A 15,435-nucleotide genomic window follows, 5' to 3' on the forward strand; every position below is an offset into this window, starting at 1 on the left:
GGAGAGCTTGAGTGCCTAAACATTTCACTGCAGAAGAAGACCCAGACTGTCTCTGGTATGAAGGCTGCAGTAGATTGTGTCCGATCCTCTCTTCAGGGAAAGAGAAATGACAAGAGCTATCTTGAACTGTATGAGAAAGCTACAGCATTGGTTAACTCCACTGAAATAGTTGACTCTATTGATGCTACAAATTCAAGGCGTTTTGCTGGCAGAGCAGTGGATCATTACAGGGGAGAGTTCTTTAAAGTGTTGGATTGTGTGGAGGTTCAGTTTGGTGACCGTTTCAATCAAAACAGTCTAAAGACTCTGCAAAATATAGAGAGTGTCCTTCTGACCGGGGTAATAACTGATGCGATATTTGAGTACCCTGAGTTGCATAGAGGTACTCTCTCAGTACAGTTGCCCCTCTTTCGCCAGAAATACCCCTGTAGCAGCAGTGCAGAGGCAGCAGAGGTCCTCAGAGGAATGCCAGTGGAGGTGCGGGGGTTGTTTGACCAAGTTGAGGTTCTTGTCAGAATTTTGTTGGTGGTGCCAGTGTCCTCGTGTGAAGCTGAGCGGAGCTTCAGTGCATTGCGGAGACTGAAGACGTGGCTAAGGGCTACAATGGGCCAGGACAGACTCAACAGTCTGTTAGTCTGCAATGTTCACAAAGACAGGTTGGATAGCCTTAACACAAACAAGATATGCCAAGAGTTTGTGGGGCCCAGTGATACCAGGAAAAACACATTTGGTTCTTTTGTTTAGTGCCTGTCCTCTTGTCATGCAAGTTTGATTTTAATTACATCAAATGTTTATTACTTAATATAGAGCAGTGACTATAACATAATATTTTCATGTTACAAAATCAATTCATTTATTTTACATGGGGGCACTTTCACAATATTGATGTTTTTCATTACTTTTCAATTTAAATTGAAAAATTATCGTTTTAACTTAGCTTTTAGGTGAAGGTTTTTGTTAATTGAAGTAACTTATTTTTATTTATTACTCCCCCTCTTTCTATACTGATCTCACTATACAGTTGTGTGAGTATGTCTAAGAGTGTAGTCATCCCTTCATTTGCTAGGCATGGTAAATGTTTTTATGTATGTTTTAATTATAACTGTGAAGCAACAACATTGCTAATAAATGTGATATATTAATAAATAAAAGTTGAAGTTAAGTTCAAATTCCATTGTATTTTGGTGGCTTGATTGTTTGAACAACTTATTTACAAAAAAAATTATGGTTTTGAAAAGTTTTTTGGTCAATGTAGTCAGTTTATTCATTAAACCAGAAAGAAATTTTAAGAAGTATAATGAAATGGTCCCCATGGTAAACTAATAAGTAGTAAGGGTTTCCTCTGTATTCTTTTGCTTGTATTATTGGTGTCCCCTTCAAAATTTGCTCTTGAGAATTGTTATGTTTATTGTCCCCCCCAACATTTTGATGAAATTTTCGCCCCTGTGTGCAAGGAGCCACTGTAGTGACAGATGCCACAATTTGTGCTTGCTGTCTGTCCCTATCTGAAACAATAATACTACTACTTAGGAGAACTAAATTAAAATAAATTATCCATCTATTAAGAATAATTAACTAGACGTTTTTATAGGAATATATCATTATAAGCAAAATCAAAGAAATGCATTGATTTTTACACTTTTAAGGGCATTTTCCCCGTCATTTTCTGTCCTTGCTGTGAAGCCTACAGACAAGAATATAATATATTTCAATTTTCCAATTTGACTATGAAACATACTGACTTCTGTACGCTATGAGTGGAACCATCCTTAAATTAAAATCTTATGTCAAAAAAAAACCTCTTCATAATATATGAATAGGCTACTCTAATGTATATTTAATAATACACAATGGGCTGCTGAACATGAGACATAGACTATATCTGTAGGTGTGCATGAATGAACTAAGTAAATGACTAAGTAAGTGTAACTTTGAATGTCTTAATGAGATGTCTGTCTCTAGGCTTTGTTATGCTGAAAGCTCAGTGTGTGGAGCTGTCGGCTCCGCAGAGGTTAGAGTCGAGCCTTCAGCCCTCGTCTGCATCACAAAGACACACTAACAAAGTGTCGAATGACGATTGCTCTCAATTTTGCACCAACTTGTCGTCGAAGCCACCATTAAAAAACTAGTTCCAAATCGCCAACTCAGCATGTCCGGTTTCCAAAGCTTTTAAAAAACGGAAATAATATTAAGTTTTCCTGAATTTAAGCCTTTCAGGTCCTGTATCTGATGTCTTTGTTTCAAGTTACACAACACTTTAGGAGGTGTTTTAATGGCACACTAATATACTAGTAAGCTATACTCTCGAACAGAGAGACTGTCTTCAAATAAACTCATTACGGAATTAGCAAATAATTTCCAGTAATACGAACAACGAGAAAGTTCAGTTTAGTACACCAAAACTTTAAAAGTAAAGCGAAGCAAGCAAACACGCGATTCTTCAATAAAGGCAATTGCAAAAGCATAGATCTTACCTTCACAACGCGTTCATAAAAGCTGGAAGAAATTACGAAAGCCTCTCAGACCTCAGTCCCGTCGTGTAACGAACAGCGCGCATCCTCCGTCTCTGCAACTTCATCAACGTCATGCAATGTTTACGATCGAACAACCGTAGTCGTGCTGGATCCTTCCTGCTTTCGCGTGTGTGGGTGCATGGGATAGGATAGGCCTGCAGTAGGAGGAGCACACACACGCTCCCATTAGCGCTTCATTTCCTACGCGCACGTTCCCGTGAGTCATTCCACGAAACCGGTACGATTTGGACAGGACTTACACATTTTTGGATTTTTTACCAACATGTATTACTTTTCTGAACACCCCACAACATTAATGACATATTTAACTTCCAGAAAAACATATTTTCCCACCTCAGGCATTAAATACTTTTTATTATTGGTAATTATTTTAAGATATGAGCGCTATTAGTCTTCAACCCCGTTATGGACAATATGGAAGCTCTCTGAATATAATTATAAAATATATTTGTAATGAAATCAACATTTTCCTATTAGTCAGATGTCCCTCACTCTAATTCAATTATTGCAAATGTAAAATGTACATATCATTTTATGCTATACTAAAGCCTGAAATGGGCACTTTTTGTGACAGCAACCTCATCATTTTTGATCAAAGATGTGGCTTAACTTCAGAATTTGAAGTATTCTTATGTATTCAGTATTCTTATGATAGCTCTGAAGATTTCAGACTGAGTTCAACAAACAATAATTTACTTTTTCATAATCGTAAAAAAAAAATTCATAAAAATAGGTGTGACGGGGTTGAGACTAGGGTAACAGGGTTGAAGATGGTAACGGGGTTGAAGAGACAAATACAGCTTCACATATGAGTAGTTGTTTTTTTACTCAAATTCACTGTAATATTTTATAAGCACTGTATTTTATTATGTTACCAAGAAAAACAACAGATATAAATTGCAATTGCAACTCAGTTTTATTAGCCCGACTGCAGGAAAAACAACAATAACGTAGTATACATTAGAACATTATAAAATGACTGAAATAGGTCATCAAAATAAAACCTATAACTTGTGTGCTTTTTTGATGTATGTGTGGGTGTGTGGGTGTGTGTGTGTGTGAGTGAGCGTGTTTGTGTGGGGTTATTTTTACATGTGCGCATGCTTCGTGGCAAAGAAGTAACGGGGTTGAGTGTGACAGGGTTGTGATTTTTTGCTAAAAATGGCCACTGCTCCATATGTTGTGAATAACAGGAGAGCAAATGGAATGCATGATATTAAGAAATCATGTATGCTTTTGAAATAACAAAAATCTTTTTCACAAGTAATAGAATTCTATCTTTATTTGATGTAACGGGGTTGAGCCGTTAAGCTTGACAACCACAATATCACAATTCTAAATAAGTTATAGTTATAAAAGTAGTTGGTAACTTGCCTGTGTCTGCACACAATGTTGTTCAGAAGACTTCTGTGATGTTACTTCCTGTTGTTGATGTTACATAAGGATCTGTTCATTATTTTTATGGGGGAGAATGATGTGTGTAACGGGGTTGAAGGATTACTGAGGTACGGAACTAAATAATGTGATTTTAATGATTAATCATGAAAAGCACAGATAGATATTCATGGGAATAGCAAAATGTATGGACTTTTTTTCTAATTGTATTATTCATATTCCAAGTACACTTTCATAGAAGGCCATGAGGGACATGACAAAATAGGTGGTGTCAACTGAAAAAACAAGATAATTTATAATATAAAGATAAAATGTTTGTCATTGTTTTTAAACTCTATTAAAGGAGACATTTCAACTGACACAAAAAGCTTTTAATAATAGATTTTGGTGACCCAATAGGTAAAATACACTTAAAAAGGTCAGAGGGACTCAAATCGTACCGGTTTCGTGCGTATCTTCTAGTGAAGCGAAGGGTCCTTCTCAATACTCAATGGATACTTTCTCGTTTCCTCACACCTCCGTCCTACAGCCTGCTGTGTTACAATCCGGTGTTACAATGCATTCGGTTCCTACGATATTTGGTTCCACTAGGTGGCGCATGAGTGAATAAAGTTGTTTCCCTTATTTATTACCACTGTCTATGTTTATTACTCGGATAAATAGGTAACAAGGTTAGGCTACAGCAAAGCAAATATGAGAGAATAACCTAAGGTACTAGTCCGGCTAATACATTTTAATTGGTCTCTTTGATGTTCTTGGGCCTTTTTTAAACTTGTGAGACTTTAAAATACATTTGAATAGTTTGCGTTGAAAACAAAGATAAATAAACCTCCACAAATGTATCTGCCAAATCAAATGCATGTAAGCTACCCTGATGTGATTATTATTCTGTCATCCATAATTTCTTGCTCATTTTGTAGATAGGCCTACCCATAGTCAACCTCCACAGGTCCATTACTAGTAGCCCTTATCACCATACTACATTTTCTTTCCTTATATGATAGTGGATATGTTACCGGTCTCAAACAGTTAAGGATGAGATACAGCAACTGTATAAAATGACGAGAAACACACATTAGTGTCTGCAGGGTTCTGGCGTTTTCTTTTAATGACTTTTTCCTTTTCAGGCAACAGGTAAGTATAACTCATTCAAAGCAGGTCATGTATACATAATTCAACTCACAGTATTTAATTGTTTACCCATTGAGTCAGCTTATGTAATATATTTGACCATTTCACTTCTATATTATACTAAGCAACTTCAATAACATATAGGGTGCTTCTCATTTCTTATTTGTGCATCCTCGTTTCCTTTCCTTGCTTCCTTTCCTTGCGTCTCAGCTCCACCCCCTGTAGGACACGAGGGAAGGAAGCGAGGAAAGGAAAGGAGGACAGAGGAATCGAATAAAAGCTTTTTTATATCCATTGGAATACTTGATCACTCGAGCGTCACTCCACAGTGTCATCAGCAGCGCTAAAAGGATCTGCCCTCATGATGTTGAAGTTTGGTTATTTAATAAATTCATAATAAATAATAATAAAGATAGACTATACTGTTGAAATATATGAGATGTGTGGTTTATATAAACTGCAAAGGTAAAGTATAAATTAAAATGATTGTGACCGATGTGAAGGGGGAGGAGAATTGACACGTGCGTCACGTTTAGTCAATATAACAGCTCCGCGTAGGATGCACCTGTGTATCCTCGCTTATGACTCCTCAGGAAGCCTCCTCACTCCTCGATCCTCGACTCCTCACGGTGCAATTAGAGAATTGAGATGTCCTTCAAGATGGCTGAGCTCGATCGGTTTCCGGGTCATAGGAGGGAGGACGGAGGAGCGAGGAGACGAGGAGGGATATTGAGAAGCACCCCTGGATTCAACTTTACATGTGTTTCCACTCAACCCTTTCAAGTTTTGCTTTATGTATTTTATAGATATATTGAAGTTTTGAACAAAGAGTAATCAAGATACATTCTATGAAAAAAACAGAATAACTTTGATGGAATAAACAATCAATAATGATTAACAGTCTCACTTGATGTAGATATGTTGTTTTTAACTTACTAGTGTACGTTTTTAAAGAAAAACATTTGAATTTCACTTTTTCACATCAACAAAATGGTGTCACTAACACCATACAACACAGAATACAGTTCAAACCGGAAAATCTGTCGAGATTACACAGGAATTATAGTAGTTGTTGTATAATTGAAGAGTTCAGATGCAAAAGCCTCTAAGTGCCATTTGAAATTTTCTTCTAGAATGACCATTTTTATCAAGCTTGTATATTTAAGTTCAGTAATTTCACTTAAATGGCAATGAAGATTACCTATTAATTGTCATTTAAGTGAAATTACTGAACTTAAACATACAAGCTTGATAAAAATGGTCATTTTAGAAGAAAATTTCAAATGGCATTTAGAGGCTTTTGTATCTGAACTCTTCAATTGCTTAAATTATCTTACTTGCACATCACATTTTCTACAAGCATCGTGAATTTGAACTGCTTACTCAGCTGGAGATTACATCGATGGAATCACACATCAAATAATCATCTGAACACTTACAATCAGTAAAACTGGATAAACAGAGTCTAAAAGCATTTATGAATGTCTCACATATCACTACTGATCGATATTGATTCATACAAAACATTTTACCAACCTGTATAAAATGACGAGAAACACACATTAAGGCGCTTTTCCACTGCATGGTACAGTACGGTTCGGTTCGGTACGGCTCACTTGTGGTGCTTTTCCACTGCATGGTACGGTACAGTACGGTTCTCTTCGGGTCGCTTTAAATGGTACCTGGTCTGTTGAGGTTCCAAGCGTACCGTACCGGTACTAAAATGTGACGTGAAACACTGCAGATCACTGATTGGTCAGACAGAATCGTCACTACCAGCGTCACTACTAGCGTCATTGGATTTGCGACACGAGACACGAGACACTTTTTTAGTAGTATTTTGTTTTGCTGCCATCAGCCTCATTTTAAACACATTTTTCCGTCTAGCAGTTAAAAACAACCACATACCGAGAATCAGGAACACCATCCCCTCGATAGGCTCCATTGTTCCTGTGTTGTGGGTTTGAAAATGTGCCGCTTTTAAGATGATGTCATGGCAGTAGAGGCGCGCGCAAATAACGATCAGTCCCACACACTTTGAAGGGGTACTACTGCAGTGGAAAAGCAATAGAGCTAAGCGAACTGAACCGATCCGTACTGTGTCGAGTCGTACCACGCAGTGGAAACGCGAAGCGAGCCGAACTGTTCCGCGCAGAGTCACATTTTGGGTGTGATCTTCAACAGGTAAATCGTTCACTGGTAGTAAACGGTTTCTGTGTAAAACTCGAATTGTCTTTTTCCCAGTTTCAAGTTGGATCCTGTACACAGGTCCCTCTTTGATCCTCTCCACTACTCTGTGCACTTCCTTTTCCCAGTACGGACGAAGCTTGCCTGGACCTCCTCTCTCCGAAAGGTTCCTTACTAAAACCCGATCACCTGGCTGGAGAGGTACTCCTTTCACCTTCCTGTCATAGTACCTCTTTCCTTTAGTGGATGACTTTTGGCTATTTTCAGACGCAATCTTGTAAGCTTCTTGCATTCTAGATGCCCACTTCTCCGCAAACGTCAGGTGGCTTTGAGTCTCTTTTTTAGTTTTTAGGTCAAGCATCAGGTCAATTGGCAACCTGGGGGACCTCCCATACAGTAAAAAGAATGGTGAGTATCCAGTAGCTTCGTGTCTGGTGCAGTTATACACATGAACCAGCTGTGGAAGGTGTTCTTTCCAATCAGACTTTTTCTCTTCCTCCAGAGTCCGAAGCATTTGCAACAAGGTACGGTTTAGCCTTTCAACTGGGTTACCTTGTGGGTGGTAAGGAGTAGCCCTTGAATGTGAAATCCCTGCCAGTTGTTGCAGTGTCTGGAACAATTTATTTTCGAACTCCCGTCCCTGATCATGGTGCAGTCTCTCTGGATATCCGAAGCGTGGTATGAAATCCTGAAATATCTTCTGAGCTGCCGTTTTCCCTGATTTATTCTTTGTTGGATATGCCTGTGCGAAGCGCGTGAAATGATCCACCAGGACAAGTATGTATTCGTGCCCCCCTATGCTTGGCTCCAAATGCAGATAATCAATGGAGACCACTTCGAAGGGTGAACTGGTGGTAATCGAACCCATGGGCGCTTCGGACGCTTCTGTTTGATACAGTTGCACTTTTTGATCACATAATCATCAATTTCCTTCTGCATGAAAGGCCAGTAATATCTTTCACGTGCTAAATGGGTTACCTTGTCAGCACCAATGTGACCCATGTTGTTGTGAAGGTTCTTCAAGACCAATGGCTTCAGTTTTTCAGGTAGGACTAGCTGTTTCCGATTACCAGATTGTCGGTACAGAATTCCATCCTCCACTACTAGCTTGTTCCACTCCTGAAACAAACGTCTGGTTCCTCTGGTCATAACCTTTTTCTCTGTGCTATTTGGGATCCAGCTGCTTTCCTTAAGCTTGATCACTTCCTTAATACTATGTCATCCTGTTGTGCAGCTCTGATATCCACCTGAGCTATTGGAGACACCACCTGCCCTTTCAACATTTCCTCTTCCCCATCACTTGCTGAGTAAAGAGTCAGTGAAGCCACCCACGGGACCTCTTCTTCAACGACAGCTTTACTCCCTTGCCACATAGCTGACACAACCTCAGATGGCATAGTCTCCGTGTAATCCCTCAAGTGGTCTGTGATGTCCACTTTGTCTACTGGATATCGTGAAAGTGTATCTGCGTCTGCGTTCTGTTTACCTGGTCTGTACTTTGTCAAAATGGTAATCGGACAACTCACCGACCCAACGATGACCCACAACATTTAATCTGGTGGTACTCAAGACATAGGTCAATGGATTATTGTCTGTGTACACTGTAAACGTTGGCGCATAGTACAAATAATCCCTGAATTTGTCACAGATCGCCCACTTTAGAGCTAGAAACTCAAGTTTACCTGAATGTAAATGGTAGCTGCGCTCTGCTGGAGTCAATGTTCTTGAGCCAAATCCGATGACACAAAGTTTACCGGCTTGTCGCTGGCAAAGAACAGCCCCAAGGCCCTCATTTGATGCATCAGTGTGCAACACGAAAGGCAAGTCAAAATCAGGGTAAGCCAGAATTGGTGGATTGGTAAGCATCTCTATGAATTTTGACACAATGGCCAGATGTTCCGATGTCCACTGAATAGGGGTTCTTGATGACATTTGAGCCTTGGTCTCCTTCCTCACCTTCTGTTTACTCTGGCTGGTGTTTGCTACTTTCAAAACAGTCTTTTCCTTAGGGTTCTGCAGGAGCTCATACGGCGGCTTCGCTATCCCTGAGAAATCCTGGATGAAGGATCTGTAGTAACTTAGAAACCCCAATAGTGTTCTAACTTCCCCCACTGTTTTTGGTTCTTTCTTTTTCAATTGCTCTACAGCCTCCAGATCCTTCGGGTCAATCTCAATGCCTTTTACTGACACCATCCGACCAAGGTATCTGACCTGCGCCTTAAACAGTTCACATTTCTTTGGTCGAAGTTTAATACCATACTCACGCATTCGGCAGAGCACACAACGTCGTCCAGGTAAGGAGAACAGCATTTGTCTCCATTACACCTCTGGAAGGCGGCTGGGGCATTAGTTAATCCAAAAGGCATACGCTTCCACTCATAGAGTCCCCAGGGAGTGCTAAATGCCGTCATCTGCCTTAACTCCTCGTCCCCAAATCCTTGATGATACGCACTACCCTGGTCAAGAATGGAGAACCATGTGAATCCTCCTAGACTGTCCAGCAAATCTTGTATCCTCGGTAGTGGGTGCCTATCCGGGATAGTCTTCCGGTTTAACTCTCGAAAGTCAACACATAGCCGTAAGCTACTGTCCTTCTTCCGGACACAGACCACTGGTGAGAAATATGCAGAGGACGATTTCCTAATCAAGCTACGCTAGGAGGTTTTTTACGTACTCTTTAACTTCCTTGTATAAGGGTTTTGGAATGGAATTGTAGCATTTCTGAATTGGTGTGTCATTTTTTTAAATTTATCTTCAACTTCAGATTTGGAATGCATCCTATATCTCCATCATCGTGAGCAAAGACATCAGATTCTTCGTAAAGCATTCGTCTAACTACTGTATATCCTGCTCTGATTTAGACAGGTGTTCCAACTCGACAGGTGGGTGCCACTTAATTGTTTTGTCAACTGGTAACTGACTTTCCTTATCCACTTGGCTCAACTGATTTACAGGGGTTGGACAATGAAACTGAAACACTGTGCCAATGTTGTAGATTTCACATCTATATATGCCTGGCGGCCAATCTTCAGAGTGAAGCACGGGTGGATCAATGATGGTTACAATCCTTATTGTATTTGATGGACACAACACTGCCGAGGACTACCAAACCCTTCTGGAGGATCATGAGCACATGATGCTCAAACCTTGTATCAGCATGATCATGCACCAACACACACAGCAAGACTTGTGACAGAAGGGTTTGATGAAGATGAAAGTGACGTTGAACATGTACAGTCACCAGATCTAAATATTAATGAGGTATTTTGGAGGAACGAGTCCACCAGCATCATATAGTGACCTGGACAGAGGAAGAGGAAGAGGAATGGCTCATAACTTCTGTTCTGACTTCTGTCTGTCATTCCCAAGATGAATTGGTGCTGTATTTGGATGCAAAATGAGGCCCTCACCATACTAACAAATTATTGTGTTGTAAAACCAGGTGTTTCAGTTTCATTGTCCAACCCCCGTACATGAACCTCACATTCCTCCTTGGTGTTTCCTGTTCTAACACCACCACTTAGAACGAGGGGTAAGACTTCAGATACCGGAGTGATAGTACCCAACACTGTCCTTGCAGGGAGGTAAATGTCATGTTGAGTGGGATTAAGGACAGGAATCTTCACTACTTTCGACACACCATTTGGCACATCAACCACAGTAGGAAAGAGTTCAAGGCCATCTTGGACTGGCCATTCTTGAAGTGGTTCGAATGGCATGACTCCTCCTTCAGGCCCCCATCTAATTCTGCATTTGACTTCGCAAAGTTCGCCTTTTTTAACTGTGAGTCCTTTCTTCACAACTTTTACCACACAACTGTCCAATATTTCCACTGAATCTGCTAATTGAACCACTTTATTGACAATGCTGTTAGCTATGCTTATCTTACGTTCATAGCTTTACTCAGCAGAATGGTTATTTTCCGTGCTGTTCGGCTGGTCACTGCTTTCTCTGATCAATTCTTCAATAACATTAAAACCCAGAAGTGGATTGTCGTTACAGCAGTCGCTTACTAGCATTGGTACATGAATGGAAACGGTTCCAGATCCACTACTTTTGAGTTCAAAGAGTACTTCAATCCATCCAACAAATGGAATCACACAGCCATTGGCAGCAGTAATGTAAAGCTGCTGGTCGGCAAGTAAGTCTTCTATAGGCTTAACCCCCTGAGCCCGACGGCATCGTCGACGATGCCACACGTCACCTCCGATAAATGTTTACATAACTCGATGACAGATTTATCGATTTTCTTACCGTTTTTTCCAGCAGAAAGCTAACGAGCTAGCCATCACGGGGGTGTCTTTGGTGTCTTTCTAGCCTTTACAGAAGGTTTTCTATCCAGCCTGGAACTTGTGCTTCCTTTCAGAGGTTTTCCGCAATAAATCCAAACGCTTTCTGTCAAACTTTGATAATCTTGAAGTCCATAATTCATAAATATTCGGTCATTTTTGCCGCTAGCTCGATGCTAGCGGCCATTCTGGATATCACGTGATGTTTTCACGTGATGGTTTTTGACCAATTACAGGCTGATCCGTCGTAAACATTGGTGTGCGTCATTACGCATGAACCAAGCGCTGATATAGTGTAGTAGAGAGATAGAGACTCACAGAGACGTGCGATTCACAGAGAAACACAGAGAAATGGACGTAAATAAAGCGCTTGTCTATTTTGGTGCATTGCAGGATGAAGGATTTTCAGGAGAACAGAGCTTTTTGACAGATGAGGAACTAGATTACCAGGATAGAAGTGCCATTTATTTATTTACTGTAAAAAGTATTATAGTAGTATAAATGTATTATAAAAGAATAAAAAGAACATAATAAATAAAAGAATAAATAAAATAGAAATGCAAAACCTGTGATGTGGCCCTCTGTGTGATTGCTGATAGGAACTGTTTTGAGGCTTGGCACCAGTGAATTTCATGAGGCCCCAAACGCCTGGACTTCTTTTGGAAAAATGTCAATAGTTTTGGTTCTGTACAAGTTATAATGTTTATTCCTGTGCTCCAGGACTCCAAAGGCATGAACAAACTATTTTCCAGAGGAAATTTGCTTAGCTTTAATTTATTTGTGTGTGATTTCAATAAATATTTGAGTGATTCCATTTCCGATTTATTTTTTCATTTGTCTTTATGGTCCCATAACTTATTTTACATTCAGGTGACATCAATGTAACACAAATATGCTGAAAGTTCAATTTGTCCTGAAAAAAAAAAGGTGTGTCAATTGTCTGTGCACCAAAGGGTTGATGTTTTACAAGCTTTTTTAGTAAATGACACTTACTATTTCAGTAAGAATTTCAGTAAGAACCCCATTTAACCAACATAACAGCATACATTTTCTGCCAATCAGTTGTGCTGCTTGTTTTTTGGTGACTGATGATTTTTCCGACTCAAATTTTCAGGATGGTGTGGACGGTTTACCTTTACATGGGACGGACAGCTTGATGGGCTCACTGGTTGTCTTGTACCAGTGACTAGAGCTGTGTTTCGATTCAAATTTCAAGAATCGATTCGATTCCGATTCTCAAGATCTTGAATCGATTATCATTATTCAATTCGATCCGATTCGATCCGATCTTCGAGATTTAGATATTTGTTTTGAAAAAAGCATTTTTTTCCAGCTACAGTTACCTGAATTACAGGACTGTAGTTATGCAACATATTGATACTATCAGTTATGCAACATATTGATACTACACTACACTAGACATTCAACTGCAAATTAATGTAGTAGCCTATTGATTGTTGTAAAGAACAATCCCCCTTCCGTGTTGATACAACTGCTTTCACTAACTTGCACTGGTGTAGACGACAGAGGACACAGAGGTATATCAGCAGGAGGATTGCAAGTAACCACAGGAACTGTGACATTAACGTTTTTTATAAGGCTATACCCTTCTTGTTTTGAACTTCATGCATGTGTATTGAATGTTAGACAAGTTCATAATGATAACGAGACTGTTTATCGTGGTGATGTGTAGCCTAGAGAGGCTTCACACAGGCAGTGAATGAAAGAGATCGGCACAGCGCGTGCGATTACCTGCGTCTGTCTTTGAAGTCATATGTGTTCGTGGAAAGCTTGCCGTGCCGTGTCAAAGGAACGCAAAATAGTTGTCGAATCATCCTTTTAACGTTCACGTTACGGGTATTTACCATAAATGCGCCTCAGCAGCAGCACTGATCAGCATCCCACAGCACGAGGAAACCGCGGGGAAATAAAATCAGTGAGTCATGCATTGAATCAATGCCATTTGCCCATGCGACGCATTGCTGCTCAGCTGAGCCATAAGTGGAACTCAAAGTTAAAAATAATTAACACCTGAAGTTGTTTCATTACATCTATTTTAATGAATCTGCTTTTTTGAATGTGTTCGTTGAATGAACGGTTTAATGAATCAAAGTCCATTGTCGAAACAATGTGGGCGCTGAGTGAAAGCTTTCAATGCGCACATAGGGATCACTCGCGGCAAGTTAAAGTTCACGGGGAAAATGTAACGTTAGGCCTATTAATAAATCAATTCTCTGAGCTACGGATCGATCTTTAGAAATTAATTTGAAAATCGATTCAGAATCGGTGAATCGATTTTTTCAACACAGCACTACCAGTGACCGTCTCCCAGCCAACCTCTCTGTGTCTTTCCTGACCACAGCGGAAACAATGGCAGCAGTCCTGGTTTCCTTGCTGAATGCAGTCATCACATCTACGCTTGCTTTTAGGTTTGTCTGAAACTTTAACATTCATTAATGGTGTGGCAGTTTGGCTTGCAATTGCAACAGAGGGTCTCATCATCTATTCAAGGTTTTTAGTGAGAGCAGAAACGAATCGGTTACCTAACGTAACCTCGGTTCTCTCTAGATGAGGGAACGAGTATTGCGTAAGCTAGCTTACGCTACGGGAAAGATTCATCTTTGCTGAGAAGTTGAAGCCAAAAAATTATTCCATAATTTTGTAGTCATTGTCAACGCAGTATCTCTGAGGCAGACCATGAGCGGGCTAGCTAGCAGCTCATTGGTTCGCTCAGAGAGAATGCACGAACCTATGGGAGAGCGGCGCTGAGCCCGCGGCCAATGAGCGGACGGCGCTCGCTCATTGCGTCAGAGCCCGCCGAAAGGGGCGTGGCTACAGTGTATAAAAGTAGCTCTCCCAGACTCGTTCGTCGATTCTTCAGCATGAAGCGAAATGCTGGTGGCGCAAGCACGGCTGGGAACGCAATACTCGTTCCCTCATCTAGAGAGAACCGAGGTTACGTTAGGTAACCGATTCGTTCTCTTACGAGAGGTTCTCTCGTATTGCGTAAGCTAGCTTACGCTACGGGAACATCTGGTCAACGCCGTGCGCGCTATGTAACCACTAAACATCCCAGGGGGAAAAAACACCGGGGGAATCTTAAGTGGGCAAAGACAATAAGGCGGCCAGAATAGCGGCCGTTATCAACTAGTGCAAAATGCCCTAAAGGCGGCCGGCGTAGCGGGCCGTGAACGTATAATGCATAAGCACATAGGGGAAACACAAGGGGCGAGCCGGTTGTGATAGGACTCCCAATAGTTCGCTATCGGATGCAGGCAGCGTCGATAGAGAGATCACTTGCGCCCTGAAGGGGGTACCAATCGCTTTCGGAACATAACCGTGTCTTTCAGAATGACGATGGAGTCATTAGGTCCAAACTCAAGGCACGCGGCGCTTGAAGACAGCGCGTGAATGTCCCCCACACGTTTTACTGAGGTGAGTGCAGTCAGAAAAACGGTTTTTAGCGAGAGGTATTTTAGTTCCACGGACTCGAGTGGTTCAAACGGTGGGGCTTTTAAAGCTTCTAGGACTATAGAAAGATCCCAGACCGGCACCGTGGGGGGGCGAGGGGGGTTCATCCTTCTGGCTCCCCTGAGGAAGCGGATGATTAGCTCGTCTTTGCCCAAAGACTGGGCGCGCCGGGGTTCAATGAACGCCGTGACGGCTGCCACGTAAACCTTTAGAGTGGATGGGGACCTGCCCTTATCCAGCATCTCCTGAAGGAACACGAGCAAAGACGAAACCTCGCACGTCCGTGGGTCCAAATTTTTGTCGGTGCACCATCTAGAGAACACAGACCATTTAGCAGCATAGAGCTTTCTTGTAGATCCGCTCTGGCGTGTTTGATCGTGTTCAGAACCCCTTCTGGCAATTCGACGCGTAGTCGTTGGTCACCCATG

The 15,435-nt window shown here is 41.0% G+C and overlaps 1 protein-coding gene across 4 annotated transcripts in view; it reads right to left on the reverse strand.

Moving 5' to 3' along the window:
- The window catches only part of LOC120459776 (activin receptor type-1), a 97,796-nt gene extending 85,891 nt beyond the window's left edge, over window positions 1-11,905 (reverse strand). The window contains exons 1-2 of one of the 4 annotated variants that reach the window (XM_089133039.1): window positions 11,502-11,903; window positions 2,475-2,668 (exon numbers count right to left, since the gene is read on the reverse strand). Coding sequence is in view for 2 of the 4 variants with exons in the window: in XM_089133038.1 (XP_088989164.1) it covers window positions 11,502-11,536 (35 nt within the window). In the remaining 2 variants the exon portion in view is untranslated. Of the gene's footprint in view, window positions 1-2,474; window positions 2,669-11,501 lie in introns of all 4 variants that reach the window. The other 3 variants (XM_089133041.1, XM_089133038.1, XM_089133040.1) reach the window with 3 other exon arrangements.
- Between the last annotated feature and the right edge of the window lie 3,530 nt (window positions 11,906-15,435).

Source organism: Pimephales promelas, chromosome 7, assembly GCF_988280905.1.
Source record: "Pimephales promelas chromosome 7, fPimPro1.hap1.1, whole genome shotgun sequence".
Lineage (NCBI taxonomy): Eukaryota > Metazoa > Chordata > Actinopteri > Cypriniformes > Leuciscidae > Pimephales > Pimephales promelas.